We start from the raw sequence: 16,768 nt of genomic DNA, 5'->3' as shown, positions 1-16,768 counted from the left end.
TACTAGCTTACCGCCCGCGGCTTCACCCGCTTTGTCTACCTAATAAATTATAATACCTAACCGCATCAAAATCCGTTGCGTAGTTTTAAAGATTTAAGCATACAAAGGGAAATAGATAGGGACAGAGAAAGCGACTTTATTTTATACTATGTATATAGTGATTATAATATTTTTTTTTGTATTGTATTCGTCTTATTTATGTGAGGCTTTGTGACAATAAAGAAACGATATTTTTCTTTATTTCTTACTAGCGGTTCGCCCCGGCTTCGCCCGTGGTACATATTTCGCAATAAAAGGTAGCCTATGTTCTTTCTCAGGGTCTAAAGATTGTATGTGCCAAATTTCATCAAAATCGATTGAGAGGTTTAAGCGGGAAAGCGTAACAGACAGACAGACAGAGTTACTTTCGCATTTATAATATTAGTAGGGATTTTATTTGTACAAACTAAAATAAAATATATTGTCCTGTCTATTATTTTTTAACCTACACGCATGTTCATTAAAATTTACATGTGATTGTTAGAAAAGATTAGTATTATAACATCAATTGGAAAAGCTTTTATTAAATTATGATTTTAAAATTAGATAATCTTTATAATCTTCGTGAATTTAATAAAATTTATAGAAAATTTTCACACATTTTCTTCAATTAGGGCTGCGCACGGGCTGCGTTTCCACCAGAGATGTGCGAGGATGCGTTGCGAGGGATGTCTTTGTACGGCTGGATATCATTGAGAAAACAAATGTAGCGGCGCCGTTAAATCAAGCGCCTAGGCTATTAATTAAACGGCTGATTTGACCAGTTAAAATACTTTATTATACACGAGAAACATGCCCCGTCGCACACGAGTCGTATGCGTATTTTACATGCAAATCCTATCTTAAGACATTTGTTTGTTTGTTTGTTTTGTACGATCGAATCTTCAAATTAACTAAGGCTGGTTGCAGAGCTTGACCGAGCATCAGTGCGTACGTCAGTCGCGCTTGTCATATATGTATATGGAAATTCATAAAACCGTTCATAGCTAGACCGCCCATACGCACGCGTAGTGTCATGCGTAAGTGTCATAGTCATACAATTGTTGATGCGTATCGTCAGGACCGACGGTACGCACTGATGGTCGGTCAAGCTCTGCAACCAGCCTAAGTTGTCACTATGGCTCCGTATGGACCAAGGTATGGACAAATTGTAATACAAGATGTTAATAATTTATGTAATTATTGTACTTTTTCTTTTGACTTTTTTTTTTTTTATTGGTAATAGGGAAGCGCTTGACCACAATCTCGCCTGATGTTAAGCTGAGATGTGGTCTAAGATGGAACGCGCTTCCCTAGAAGGTACCTGTTCACTCTACGCTTGAAGACCCCCATATTGTACTCGTCGGGGAACACAGACTCAGGAAGCATGTTCCAGTCCCTCGCGGTTCGGATAAAGAATGTGGAACCGAACCGCTTAGTCCGGGTACATGGAACGTCCACCATATGGCGATGCCTAGAATCTGTGCGCCTCGACGATCGATGGAAGAACGGGGATGGCGGAACGAGATCGTGCAGTTCCGCAGCGCACTCTCCAAAGTGTATCCGATAGAAGACCGATAAGCTGGCCACTCTGCGGCGGTGACCGAGGCTCTGGAGCTTTTTGCCTACTAGGTTATCGTCGTTTATGAGCCTCTTGGCACGCCTCTCTATCGCCTCAAGCGCCTCCAGCTGGTACTTGGCGGAACCGTCCCAGAGGTGAGAGCAGTATTCCATGCACGATCGGACTTGTGCTTGATAAAGGTTGAGCAACTGTCCCGGGCTGAAATACTGTCTCACCTTCGCCAGAATTCCAAGCTTTTTTGAGGCTACTTGGGCTTTAGATTCAATGAAGGAACCAAAGTTCAGAGTGGGCGTTAAGGTGATACCAAGAAGCTCGAGGTGGTTAGTTATCGGCACGGACACACCTTGGAAATTCGGAGTCAGGTGGAATGGACTCCGTTTAGCGGAGAATAGACACGCCTGGGTCTTAGACGCATTGAACTTGACCAGATTGGCATCGCCCCAGTCGGAGACCGCCTGTAAGGACAAGTTCATGCGATCAACCATCGCCTCCCGTAGAGACTGAATTTGTGCCGTACTGGCTCGCGCGCTGGATACATATCTCTCCACAACAGTGCTATCGTCTGCGTACCCATAGATACCGGGTTTCAGCAGATCGTTGATGTGTAGCAGGAAGAGTGTTGCGGAAAGAACTGATCCCTGAGGGACTCCGGCATTTATAGCCATTTGGTCGGACGAGCAGCCGTCGACGACTACCCGAAGCGACCGGTCTCTCAGAAAATCTGAGATCCAGGCGCAGAGACCAGCAGGCAGACCGTAGGATGGAAGCTTGCCAATAAGACTATCATGCCAGACCCTATCGAAGGCCTTTGAGATATCAAGGGAGACAGCAAGTGCTTCACCATGATTCTCGATGGCCTCGCTCCAGATGTAGGTGGCGTACGCTAGAAGATCCCCAGTAGACCGGTTTCGGCGGAACCCGTATTGTCGGTCACGGAGGAGGTCGTTCGCTTCTAGGTGTGCCAGGAGCCGGCTGTTCAGTACACGTTCCATAGTCTTACAGAGTATGGACGTGACTGAAATTGGCCTGTAGTTGGAAGGATCGGCACGACTGCCTTTTTTGGGCACAGGCTGCACGTTGGCAAGTTTCCATGATTTCGGTACTATTCCAGTCGTCAACGAAAGGCGAAAGAGGCGTGTCAAAACAGGAGCAAGTTCAGGCGCATAGGTTTTAAGAACTATGACGATGAAGATTTTTATTATTTCTCGATTATGAAAAGAGTTCAAAGAAACTTGCTTTTTCTATCAATGCATATTACTAAAATACATACAAAAAAAGTAAACATTATGTTTGTTTCCTACACGTGTACTTTAGAAAGATAATAACATCCGATATATACGATAATTTAGTCAGTAAATAATATTTTGTCTTATCATATTTGAAAGAAAATCAATTTACATGCGTACTTTTTACGACAAAACTATTGACATTAAGTATTGATGAAATACTGTACTCGCAATTCTATTAAATATCGTGAAATACCGAGTTACGATGAAATACCGGCCGATATTCGTTGAAATAAACCACACAATACATAATAGTAGGTAAACGCTCCAGAACGGACACTCTCCACCTCCCGCCAAAATTAAACACTTACCTCAGTCCTCAGTCCTCACCCCGCACGATCAGCCTGAAAATGGTCCGCATTTGTCTGCAAGGACGATACGTAACGAAGATTGACAACATTAATCAAATTGACTTAAAGTAATTTTATTATTTTGGATTTGTGATTATCGTTTTTCGTACAAAATGGTTAGATATTGTGCTGTTTACGGATGTATTTCATCAGAAAAATGCGAATTTTTTTTACACTAGTCACAAATGTGCCAACCATAAAGCGTTAACACACACATTTGCAGTCTCTACAGTGTGACTGTCAAAACGATAATTTTGTATGCAGTGTCCGGGGTGTGAATAAACCTCTTAATTCTTGGCATTCTTCTAGTCGTGTATGACTAATTAAGTACATTATGCATGTACGTACACGTACGTACGTAGGTACATACGTACTTGCTACGTCATACGACAATCGTAATGAAAGACATATCGATATAAATTTTTAAAGAATAGATCAAATTCGATCACGATGTAAGATCCCAACGACTTGATCCCGCCAGACCAATCGAAATTATTCTACTCTTTCGGTTTTATGTGTCTAAGGAAGTTAGTGCTTAATCCTTTCAAATAGATTCTGTCCACTGCGTACTTAGTACGATACGACTCCATGTGCGAAGGGACAAAGCAAAATTTTACGCGCACTTCACGAAACTTTGAAGAGCTAAGAACATTTAGACACTACTTTAAATTCCAATTTCTTTGCGAATGATAATCTTTTAATACAATAAATTGGAGCATAGGCTTTTGTCTTCAAAAGGTTTTCGGATTTAAAAGAAATAGATGCAATAAATCCAATGGATTACTGATACGGGGCATTCATACGAAATGTATAGAGATTTCAGATAATTTCGAATTTTTAATCACTACGCCTTATCACCATTATCAAACATTGAAAATAATATATAATTGCGATTTCCAAATTGCAACCGTAGTTTCAATAGAGTGAACGGTAAATTAAGTGTTAATTATAAAAAAAATACCTTCATGATAAGTAAGTACTTTAGAATTTTTGATTTAGGTTAAGTTAAACGTAATTTCATTTCAGAATATATTGAGGTGACGTGTTTTGTCAGTGTGTGCGTCTATTACGATTATGGATGTTATCTTTGTAGTGAATACGGTGATGTGCAAAATTATTTGAGTGGTTAATTAAAGGATAAAGAAGTTAAAAAATATGAACCGAGAACCAAGGCTTAAATAGTTTAATTAGTTGTAAATGACAGTTTAAAATTATACAATTTTAACACACTTTGATTCAAATGGAAGAAAGATTTTGGCTAATTAATTAGAAATTAAATTGAAAATAATAATATGTCAGATATAAATCATCTAAAGGACAGTTAGTAGGCAATGCAATTAATTCTTCTAAATTTTACTGTATAAATAAAGTGCTTTTAGTAAAGTGACTATCAAATTTCTAGACCATTCGATTGGTAGAAACAAAATTCCGAAAAGTGCTTGTTTTCATACAATTGAAAAATTTGACAGTAATAATAAAGAATTCAAAATTGATGAAAATCCTTTGTCTGTATATCATTTTATTACTATGCAAGGGAGTGGCAAATTGCTGAAAACAAGGCTTAGCAAAGCTTATGCAATACTTCAAATGTCTGCTGCCATTTATGCTATAAATTTCGAAGACAATCCATACTAATATTATAAATGCGAAAGTAACTCTGTCTGTCTGTCTGTTACTCAATCACGCCTAAACTACTGAACCAATTTGCATGAAATTTGGTATGGAGATATTTTGATACCCGAGAAAGGACATAGGCTACCTTTTATTGCGAAATATGTACCACGGGCGAAGCCGGGGCGGACCTCTAGTGAAATATAAATTATCGAATACGATCGTGGTAAAAGACGAAAATATAAGAAGGAACAATGACAAATTAGGTGCAGATAAGGATTTTAACATTAAATAAGATAGTGATCATTTAATTGTGAATGTGAAGCTGATTTTGAACAAAATTGTTCCAAACTTGATAAATCGTTACTACTTACTATTCGCAATAGTTCAAAATCATCTCTTATACTTCAAGCTTCTGCATTTTTATTCTTTGCTTGTCCTTTTAAGGATGCTTTTTGCTCGGAAATAGTTCCAAGAAATGACTTGAGTTACCTTCTATCTGTCTTAATCTATTACTGACTTTCACACAGTTTCGATATTATTTATGTATTAAAAATCATGCTGAGCATCTCATTTAAATCGATAACATTTAGCTTCACTCTTCAGCAAATGACTTTACGTGGTAACTGGATAAAAAGTAGCTTACATATTTGCCAAAATACCATCCATCTTGGTATAATAGTCGCCCCATTATTCTATATATAGGATAAATATCTGTCACTTAAACGTTAGGGGATCGAATATTCACCCCCTAAATTTTAAGGGCTACCTAACGATATAAGTGACACTTATCCGTCGGTGAAAGCAAATTTTACGTTAGGTATCCCCTAAAGTGACTTAGGTGACACTTAAATTTTACGGGTTGTTGGTGAAAACGGGCATTAGTAGTGTTTTTTCAGTAAGTACCAACAAAATGTTTATCTTTATTATCTAAAGAAACTACCGGAATGATAACATTAACAGTATCAATTACGGTACTTTAAAATTTAACTCAATTTAAAACAAAAGTACCTTGGAATTTTATTATGGTACCATTATCAGCTACCGTTGTATTTATTAATTTATTTTAGTGAATTACTCAATAAATGTTGTGTTAAAGATTGCACGTCATAATATATTGTACTCGCGATATCAGCTCATCATTTATCGATAAAAATAATATTATTACTGATAATCGATATATTTTCACATTCAGGAAAATTTAATACACAATTATTGTTGGTTTTTTATTTGATCGATTCATTCTTTCGATAAATATAATAGATCTAGAGATTCAAATCTAGAGATTGATAGCTTATATTAAGTGCGAATCTTACATAATTACTTTTTATCCAGTTTAGTTATTTGTATCCAGTTTCTACATTAAATTCCTACTCACCTGTACAGTTTGTGATTGTCTGGTAGAGACAGCTCAATAGCGATAAGGCCGCGTATTGTATCTAAATCAAAAATGTATTCTTATTGCTTTCAAACATACAGTAAATAATTCTCACTTTTATTTAAGCCAATATTGTTAAGTACATCAAGTTGAAAATTTCATACATGCATAAGCTTTCGATAAAGATGCAGTAACCATAAACTAGACATAATTCCTATTTAACCCTCCTTTCAGACGTTGTAAACAATTTTTCATAACTTATTGTGTCACTAAAGCCATTTTAACATGCGGTTGTTTTGGCATTTACTAAAAATTTATCTTAAACTAGTGGTCCCCCCGGCTTCGCCCGTGGTATATATTTCGCAATAAAAGGTAGAATATCTCCTTATCAAATTTCATGCAAATTGGTTCAGTAGTTTAGGCGTGATTGAGTAACAGACAGACAGACAGAGTTACTTTCGCATTTATAATATTAGTATGGATTAACTTAATTCCACAAAGGTGTGGTACAGGGATCTATTCTAGGTCCGTATAGCTTTAGAATATTTTTGTTTGATTTAATCAGAAACTTAAATTGATAAGTTTCGATTAAAAAATGTGAATCATGTAATAACAGGACATAACTCATAATCATTATAATGACTCTGTACATATTCACCTCATTCTGAGATTTTAAATATTATTGCTCGTATTGTTTCTTCAAAGTTTCTGTGTGAACGAGAAAAAGATCTAATTATTATTATTGTGAATTGGTTTTTCATTCAATAGTTACTACTCCGATATTTTAGTTTTTTAGCATTCCACTTAAAAAATAACTTTTTTAATAAAATGAAAAATTCCGCTCACGAGGCGGTATCGAATATATTATAATCATTAAAATAATGTAGCAATCGGTTGAGATGGTTGTTAAATCGAGAAAAAATAAAAAGATGATTAAACTCGATAGCTCTTGGGCTATAACGGGTAATCTCCCCGAAATGGCAAAAGACGCAGGTTCAAATCCCGCCTTGTAACCGAATTTTTCATATGCTTTATTTTTTTTATATAATTTAAAAAATTACTAATATCAGTTTTCTTTGCAGAGACAGTTCTCTTCCTGGGGGTCGTAGGTCTTGCCTATGGTCAACCTCAGGCCGAATGCCCTAAAGATGGCCACCATTATCTGATTCCTGACGAGTCTGACTGTTCTAAATACTATCCTTGCGTGAATGGCAGGAAATTTAACGATGCATTCCAGTGCCCTGAAAACACACTGTTCTCCTTCGAAATACAGGTAAGGTTTAAAATCCTATTGGAACGAAGTTTTGGAACAAAGTTTCTTAGCGCGCGTTGCGTTCGGAATTAAGACTAAAAGTTGTAACAACACTTTTTGCTATAGTTGTCTCTTTCTCTCTCTCTCTCTCTCTCTCATAGAAAGCAAGCCGGATATGTTAGTAACTTCGTTTCATCCCTTGACACCTCTCAAGCTTTTTGTCTAGTAGGTATCTTTGAATGAGATGATTCACAGCGCTAAAAAGTGGCCAATGTCACTAACTAATAAGTAATAACTATGTGCCTAACTTTCTAATTATTCTCAACTACAAAAATCTCATTAAGAAATCACTCCTATCCATGTAACACAAAACAAAAATCACACGTTCTCATTTATAATATTAATAAGGATATTAAGTAAGAAATAATAAGGATACTAATATCTACTATGAAACAATATTAAATTATACAGAATTGTTAGTGTAACTAATCGGGCATTTTAGCCGAAACCACGCTCGCTGTAAAATATTCGAGACTCCGGGATAATATAATTAGGTAAATAATCGATTTTAAACAGTGATAAAATGTGTCAAGACTTCCTAATTATGTTCTGGCGTAAAATCAAACAAAAGAAATAACTTTTAAGTTTAATACACTTCCTAATTCAAAACCTTCACGTCTGTAAAACAATACCTATTATCAGCGTGTAACATGGTTTGGTATTTATTTAATTGATAAATGGAATTGTATTTACAACTACAATATAACTAATGTTCGTATCTGATAAAATGTATTGGGACTATTGTATTGAATACAAAGATTTATAATGACCGCGCCTGTAAGAAATAACCTAAAAGTTCACTTATCAGTCATAAAATTCTATCGGTTTAATAATAATTAAAAAACATAAACAATAGATACAAAGTTTTCTTTAAATACCTACTTTGGAATATTTTTGTCTGTCTTCTTCTCTATTCATGATATTATCTACAATAACATACATAATATTATAATATTTACTTTTACATGGCGATTATGAGAAAACATTAACAATGACGACCCATCATAGAAATTTAGGCCCTACACTATCGTTATTGCCTCTACTCGCCCGACCCTGCCCATATTGTCAAGACGTATTGGTCAACATATTTTACGTTTTATTACATATTTTAATTGTAAAACTAATCACTAGGTAATCCTTGAAGGATAACATGACTGATAAAGGTAATCTCGCAAAAAGCAATTAAATAATACACCAAATACAGTTTCAGGAAATCAGTAATTGTTATTGTAAATGACTGATAAAGAACACAACTTTGAACATGGAAAGTCAATTAGTTTTAAGATTAACTATTGCCCGCGGTTTTACCCGCATTGCTCCGCTCCTGTTGGTCTTAGTGTGATGATATATTACCTATAGCCAGCCTCATTGCCGTCTTTACCATAGGGGCACAGGGGGCCAGTGCCCAGGGCCCCCCATCGTCTGGGGGCCCCCCTGGACTCCTCCAGTCAGTCCTACATCTCCATGTAGGACTGACAATTTTTTTCACATAAATCTCAAAATATTTTATTAAAAAGCAATACACTTTTCTCGTTGCCAGAACGTCAGATCATTTTCAGATTTATTCGAATCAAAACATCTATGTAAAATAATTCGAGTGATTCGAACACCATTATAATTAACTTATCAGACATTTACTCGAATTATTTATTTACTTATAAACGTAAAATAATATATTTTTACTTGAATTATTTTGGGAATTATGAAAATTAATGACAAGTCTAAGTTTACAAAATAGCATACAAGGGCGTTGTGACAAAACTTTAATCTCTGGGCCTCTAGACAATTTGCAGAAACGCTAGAGAATAGAATCCGCTATTGATACTAATTGATATTATAAGCTTATGACGTTTTGCTAATGTTTCGGTCACACTACCAAGGACAACGACGACCACGACCAAAATTCCCATCCAGCCGAAATTTGTTAAAATTATTAAAAACAGAGTTTGTTTTTTGTTTGAAAGCGCTAATCTCGGGAACTAGGTACTGGTGCGATTTGAAAAATTATTTCGGTGCTAAATAGCCCACTTCTTTGGCAAGATTATAAGATACCAAAATCGTTGAATTACTCCATGACGTTACGGTATTGTTATGATGCGACCTTGAAATTTTACTGTCAACGCGCCTAAAGAAGTTTCACTTCAAAAATAAATTAAAATTTCCCAACCTTCCGTTACTAGGAAAATTTTTTTTCCTAAAAGTCAATAGGTAATATATAAGTAGGTTTTTCGTGATTTTTACCGAAACGGTAAGTTTTATCATATAACCACTTTTACTTAAATTGTAGATCATAAAATTATCTATACACAAGATGATAACTGCGTTAAAAACAACCGACTTCAAACTTGCACTTGCAAAATTTACAAATACCTACAGACAAAAATGCTCATAAAATAAAAACTACTGGGCCTATCCGAATAAAATTTTTATGGGACCAATTCGACACTATCCCGCATCGAACAAAAAAAGAAATACATAAAAAAAAAAAAAAAATATACCAGCCGAATTGATAACCTCCTCCTTTTTTTTGAAGTCGGTTAAAAAGAATCAATATCCTTCCTACCTACCATTTTCTAAGATATAACGATTTATAAACTCATCCCATCCTTATAATATGCACACGTTTCTTAAATCACTTCACACCTAAATGATTTTATCATAAAACTTATAGTTTCAGTATTAATCGCGAAATCACCTATTTTTTTTTTTCAAATTCAAATTCAAGTTCAAGTTTGTAGTTTTAAAGGTCCTAGAATTTGGTGAACTCTGTTCACACCGGACCATTTCTATACGAATAGATGACAAGCGTTTTGACTTTTGCCATTTGCCTAGGCCTTGAATAAATTATGTCAATTAACGCACGCAATAATTTTGATCAATATGAAACGGCTACGAATGAAAAAATCCAGACGCTAATTAAAAAGATAAATTTGAAAAAGAGAAAGGTAATTTGAAAAAGTAATTCTTAAAATATTTCTTAATTAAATTTAATTTAAGTCAACTTTGGAGCGCCATTACAGCAGCAGCGCAGCGTTTCAAATGAATTATATAAAAAAAAAACAAGGAAAAAAAGTTTCCTCAAAAGACCATATATGTAATACAAAATTGGTCAGAACTAACTTTTTTGTTAAATGTATTTAAAAAATGGAGCAAAAATTTTACATAGAAATTTTCTCGTTTCTTCATATATAATTGTGGGAAAAATTTTGTATACCTATTAAAGTTTGATTTCTTTATGTTTGAAAGGGCCCCCAATTCTTGAGTGCCCAAGGGCCCCGGCATAGTCTAAGACGGCCCTGGCCAGCCTTTCTAGATAATTAATGGTTATAGTGTAATAATGTTTTAAATAGGACCCGTGGTTTCTGAGATTATCGCGTTGAAGGAAACAGCTTTATATAATATTAGTATAGATGAAAAATCAATTAGTTTTTTTTGTAAATTAGTCTCTGCAGCTTATTTATAACACGATATAGAAAGAAAGAAAGAAGAAAGAAAATACGTTTATTTGGCAATCAGTAAGACACAATCATCACGTAAAACATTAATAAAAGCAAAACAAAAACATACAAAAAAGAAATGGAAAACAATAAAAAATAGAACAAAAAATAAAACAATGTAATATGTGCCCCTGTATCGCCAAAAAGGATCAAGTTCAGCATGTGCCAGGCATATTATGCCTGGCGCTGGTTATAAAAAATCAAATGATTAATATAATTACTAATCAAAAACTTAGTCATAAAATAGTTATACAAATGAATCAGTTACACTAATAAAACAATTGACTAATTCACTTAGAATTTTAATCAGAAATAAGCCGTGTAATAAAATAATTCGGACACAGATAAAAAAACTTATATTTCAATCTTTTGATATAGGGAGTTTATTAATCATAATTAAGAGTTAATTTTAAGCCATTTAACATTGATTTAAGTATTTATCTTATTATTAATACGAAAATATTTGTATTCGTTCTGATAAATCGTAAAAACGTAAAAAGAATTAGATAAGACTAGTTTAGAGTCATTTGATAGGCTTAAAGCAAAATTTAATGAAATCAGGAATGTTATTTGAATTTGAATTTGAATTTGAAAGTTCTGGATAATATATACTTACCTATTTTGAACACAAAAACAAAATCGTCAACATTAAAGCCGTTCCAAAAAATCGCATAAGTAATATATGAAATGCAAAAAGGGCCAGGACAACATGAACGAAATAAAATGTAAAATTAAAAAGATAAAGGTCTGGTTTCACTTACCAATATTGTTCGTGATACCTAGTATATTATTATTTGTCTGTGGTGGTACATTATTTGCCATTTTAACTTGAAGATAATCTGAACACAATATACCTAAGTAATATGTAGAAGTAATGAATCTGGTTATTACATTACATTAAAATATGATTTACGGCCGATTTCTGAATTAAGCATTAGATTTAAGAACGTCATAAAGCACACTTAAGTGCTGCTTAAGTATTTATATTCTTTAGTAACAATAAAAATGTATGTATTTTGTTTTTTTTTTTTGTATTTGTATTTTGTATAAACAATTCCGCAGGCCTGCGCGCACGCCTCTCAAGTAAAATGCCAAGTCGGTCCAATCGCGATCGAAGCATTTAGTTGCTGCAACAGTAAAAGCGGTAAATGCGTGTGCAGACCACCAGTAGAAGAGAGCGAAGAGATTGAAGAAGAAATTGATGAGGGAGAAGTAGTATGGCTTCCCAATGGTTGTCCAGACCCCAGGAACAGGACGGTGGACAAACTGCTGCCCCATCCAGACTGCTCGAAGTACTACCAGTGTGTGGATGGCGATCTGGTTGAGAGGCCTTGTGCTGATGATACCTATTTCAGCTATGAACATCAGGTAATTCGATAAATTCATTTGACTATAGCAACAAATTTGTAATGGGAAAACTTTCCGCTTGGCACTGGTTGTTTAGATGAAATTGTTATTCAATTAAACCGCCAATTGTATCTTATATCCTGCTTTGTAAAACTTTATATGTGTGCAATAAAGAATATATAAATAAATAAATTAATAGCAGGCAAACATGAGCAGGCGTATCACCTGAATGCCTGTCACGTTGTCAAAACATTCTAATCTAAATTAGTTAATAATGTGTTTACTACTGCAACGATTCTATTAACTGAGAATCACTACATAGTATAAAACAAAGTCGCTTTCTCTGTCCCTATGCCCCTTTGTATGCTTAAATCTTTAAAACTACGCAACGGATTTGAATGCGGTTTTTTTTATAGATAGAGTGATTCAAGAGGAAGGTTTTAGTATATAATTTATTAGGTTTTAGACAAAGCGCGCGAAGGCGCGGGCGGTAAGCTAGTTTTGCTTATTTCGAAGATTGTAGTTACAAAACACAGGTGTTATAAATATTGTGATAAATACTTACTTCAGTTACATTATTTCAAACGAGTTAAAGTTACAAACCTTCTTACAACGTATACTTACAACGCAAACATTTAATTTTATACTTACTCAATCATATTCCTAAAAAGAGCTTATAACATACTTCTGTCTTCCAGCGTTGTGAATGGGCACATATAGCAAACTGCACACCTGGTGAGATACCCCCTGGTGTACCGACACCAGCACCATCCCCAGGAGACAATGGTAACAACAACTGCAACGGTGGTCTCTGCCCTGAAGGGGAAATCGATTTATTACCAAATGGATGCCCTAAGAACTACTCGTATGAAATGCTGTTACCCCATCCCAATTGTGAGAAATACTACCAATGCGTCCACGGTGATATTGTGGCGAGACCATGTGCCAAAGGCACACACTTCAGTTTTGAATTACAGGTAAATAATCGTAAAAAGTCTATAAAAGAACATTTTGACATACTGTTTCTGCTCTAAACTGTCTATCGTCACAAAGTTCACAGTTAATTAGGGAAACATAAGACACAAATACAGTTAATTAAATTAAAGTTTAATAATAATATTTCTATCATAATTTTATTATAAAAGATTATGTCTTAACTATTTTAACAAAAATATATGCAGCAGTTTTTTAGTACCCTATTTACTTGATAAAAAAAATTAAACTAACATTTCAGCGTTGTGACTGGCCCGAGATAGCAAAATGCGTGCCCGGAGAGATTCCAGATGAAGATTGCGACTGCGAATGTGACAGCAGCGAAGAGACTGGCAGCGGTGGTGATAGTGACGATTGTCACTGTGAAAACACACCAGCACCTGGTGACAACAACACTCCCGCTCCCGGTGACAACAACACTCCCGCTCCCGGTGACAACAACACTCCCGCTCCCGGTGACAATAACACTCCCGCTCCCGGTGACAACAACACTCCCGCTCCCGGTGACAACAACACTCCCGCTCCCGGTGACAATAACACTCCTGCTCCTGGAGATAACGGCAATTGCAACGGAGGCGCCTGCCCACCCGGAGAAATTGAACTATTACCAAATGGTTGTCCCAAGAACTACTCGTATGAAATGCTCTTACCTCATCCAGACTGTGAAAAGTTCTACCAATGCGTGCACGGTGATATCGTCGAGATGCCCTGCGCTCCAGGCACTCACTTCAGTTTTGAACTACAGGTAATTTACTCAATACTAACAATTACCCTAACCTAAGGGTGTTTTTCCACCAATATTGTTTGTGTGTGTTTGTAGGGAATTGTGTGTGTAGGGAGGAATGTGTTTTTAAATAACCAATCATATCGCTTCATTTAGTTCGAAGTTTGAAGCATTTATTGTTTGAAGCGATACTATTGGTTATTTACAAACATTCCTCGCTACACATCCTCGCACATTATTGGTGGAAAAGCACCCTTATCAACCCCATTGGTACGAAATCTATATTTTAAGCTCATAAACGAAGCCTAAAAAACTGATACAGCAAACATAATTTTTAATATGGTGAAATAGATAAACTAAATTAAAAAAAATTTAAATATATTTTCATTTTCAAATACATGTAACGAACAGTATTTTCCATTTGCAAGATCATTATTTATAAATAATTATTAGATAGCATTTTGAGTTAGCGCGCAAGAGCAACTTTTGTCTCCGCAACTATTTTGTCTCTCCACCTATGGGATAGTACCTATGAAAGTGCGCGCACGTAGCGACGCAACTAACTCCCCATACAATTGATGCACTTTCTTACTAGCCCATAGAGTTGATGAGTGACAAAATAGTTGCACAGACAAAAGTTGCTCTTGCGCGTTAGCTCTAAATGCTATATAATAATTATTGCAAATTCTCAATTCTACAAGATTATTACCACAGTTATTACTGCTTTTTATTATACGTCAATTCTATCAGTAATCGATATCTAAATTATGCGTTATCATTGAATGATTTCTGTAAATGTATAAATGTAATGTGTAATGTATGTATGTATTTAGCTATTAAAATATACATTTTTGATGAGTTTCAACAATTTCTATAATTGTAAACGTATCCTATAAGTATTATAAATGCGCAGGTTTGAATATTTCTTTGTATGTTTGTTACACCTTCACGCAAAAAGTCCTGAACCTATTTTCATGAAATTTGGCACACATATAGGGTCAACTTGGATTAACACATTTATTTTTATCCCGAAAATCGCACGGGAACGGGAACTATGCTGGTTTACTTTTGACTATGCGAGCGGTGCTGCGGGCGACTAGTTATAATTTTTTTTTTAATTCCAGCGCTGCGAATGGCCAGAAATAGCAAATTGCAAACCCGGAAACGGAAACGAAGATGGTGACAAGCCTGGCGGTGGTGGTGGTGGTGATGGTGATGACAGTTGCGAGTGCGAAAACCCAGGTGGTGACTGTAATCCCGGTGAAGATGGTAGCTGTGAATGCGACAATGAACCCGAAGGCCCTGGTGACGGACCTGGTGAGGGACCCGGTGAAGGCCCTGGTGAAGGACCTGGTGACGGACCTGGTGAGGGACCTGGTGATGGCCCCGGCGACTGCGACTGTGGACCCTCTGAACCAGTAGACAACGACAAAAAATGCAAAGAAGACTGCCACGTGCCCTTCTGGAAACACGAAACGGACTGTGACAAGTTCTGGAGGTGTGAAGGCGAGAAAGCAGTCATCGGTGTATGCTCTGAAGGTCTATTTTTCAATGAGGAGAAACAGTCTTGTGATTTCATGTGCAATGTAGATTGCGTGAGGACGGAAGTACAGTCGACACCACAAGTTGATGGGCTCAAGCTCTTCCTTCCTTGGAACAAGGTGGACAACCTTGTGGAATTGGCGCATAGACCAAATCAACATATTATCACTAAGCACATAGCACATGCTAAACACACTTTTAACAAGAAGTGAAGAATCATATTTTTGGTTACGTCCAGAAATGATACCTGTGTTATTTATTGATATTAATGAAATAAACTGATTTTGTTGCACTATTTTAGTTTATTCATTGCAAAGAAACATTCACTTAATTTTAAGTTATATTTTAAAGTTAAATCACTAAAGTTGTGCTATATTTTTTGGAAAGAGATGCTTTTAACACAAACATGCCAAGGTACAATAATACAAACTGATAGTTATTTAGACATATTATACGCCTTTTAATATATATTATTATTTTATATATATTTATATGTTTCTGCCCTAACATAAATTATATTATAAGCATCTATTTATTATATTTATTATTTATTATTAATACATATTAATATACTTCATTATGTATTTATTTTTAAGTACACTTAGTTATTTTTTTTTTTAATATTAAGACGGACCTCAACCGCCGGTGCAGCCTGAAAATCAGCGCTGTTTTTGTGCAGCATTTTGCTGAGGCTGTATCCGTTTGCTAATCTTAAGATAAATTTTGTTATGTTGTTGGCTGTGTTTTTGGCAATAAATTTATTTTCTTTCTTTCTTTCTTTCTTTCATAAGAAATAATATACTTAGTTCAGGATACATCGCCCATTTTTGAAAGTGACTACTATCAAGCTAATTTTCCGTTTGTAGCTTTATTTTCATGAGACGCCCAATAATTTCGTGTACGAAAGTCTCGATTGTGGTAGCTAATAGAGATAATAAGGATGAAAATTTTTGATTTGATGGTTCTCAAATATTTATTACTAACTGATTTTTTTTTGTTCAATCTCAAGATAATTTTACCTAAATTATTCGAAAAAATATTAATAATTATAATTATCCTAAATTATTTAAAAGAAATATTTTAATTAATAAAAGTATGAGTAAGCGAACGAAGCCGTATACATAAACT

At 35.3% G+C, this 16,768-nt stretch overlaps 1 protein-coding gene across 1 annotated transcript; it reads left to right on the top strand.

The window, feature by feature from the left end:
* Window positions 1-7,202: 7,202 nt before the first annotated feature.
* On the top strand, window positions 7,203-15,852 carry LOC123703961. The gene is made up of 6 exons (XM_045652176.1): window positions 7,203-7,218; window positions 7,308-7,498; window positions 12,097-12,402; window positions 13,080-13,358; window positions 13,616-14,119; window positions 15,223-15,852. The coding sequence occupies exons 1-6, from the start codon at window positions 7,203-7,205 to the stop codon at window positions 15,850-15,852; spliced, it is 1,926 nt and encodes a 641-aa protein (XP_045508132.1).
* Window positions 15,853-16,768: the final 916 nt, after the last annotated feature.

The sequence above is a fragment of the Colias croceus genome, chromosome 28 (genome assembly GCF_905220415.1).
Source record: "Colias croceus chromosome 28, ilColCroc2.1".
Lineage (NCBI taxonomy): Eukaryota > Metazoa > Arthropoda > Insecta > Lepidoptera > Pieridae > Colias > Colias croceus.
The sequence above is the reverse complement of the archived record's forward strand: the minus strand, read 5'-3'. Positions and strand labels throughout refer to the sequence as shown.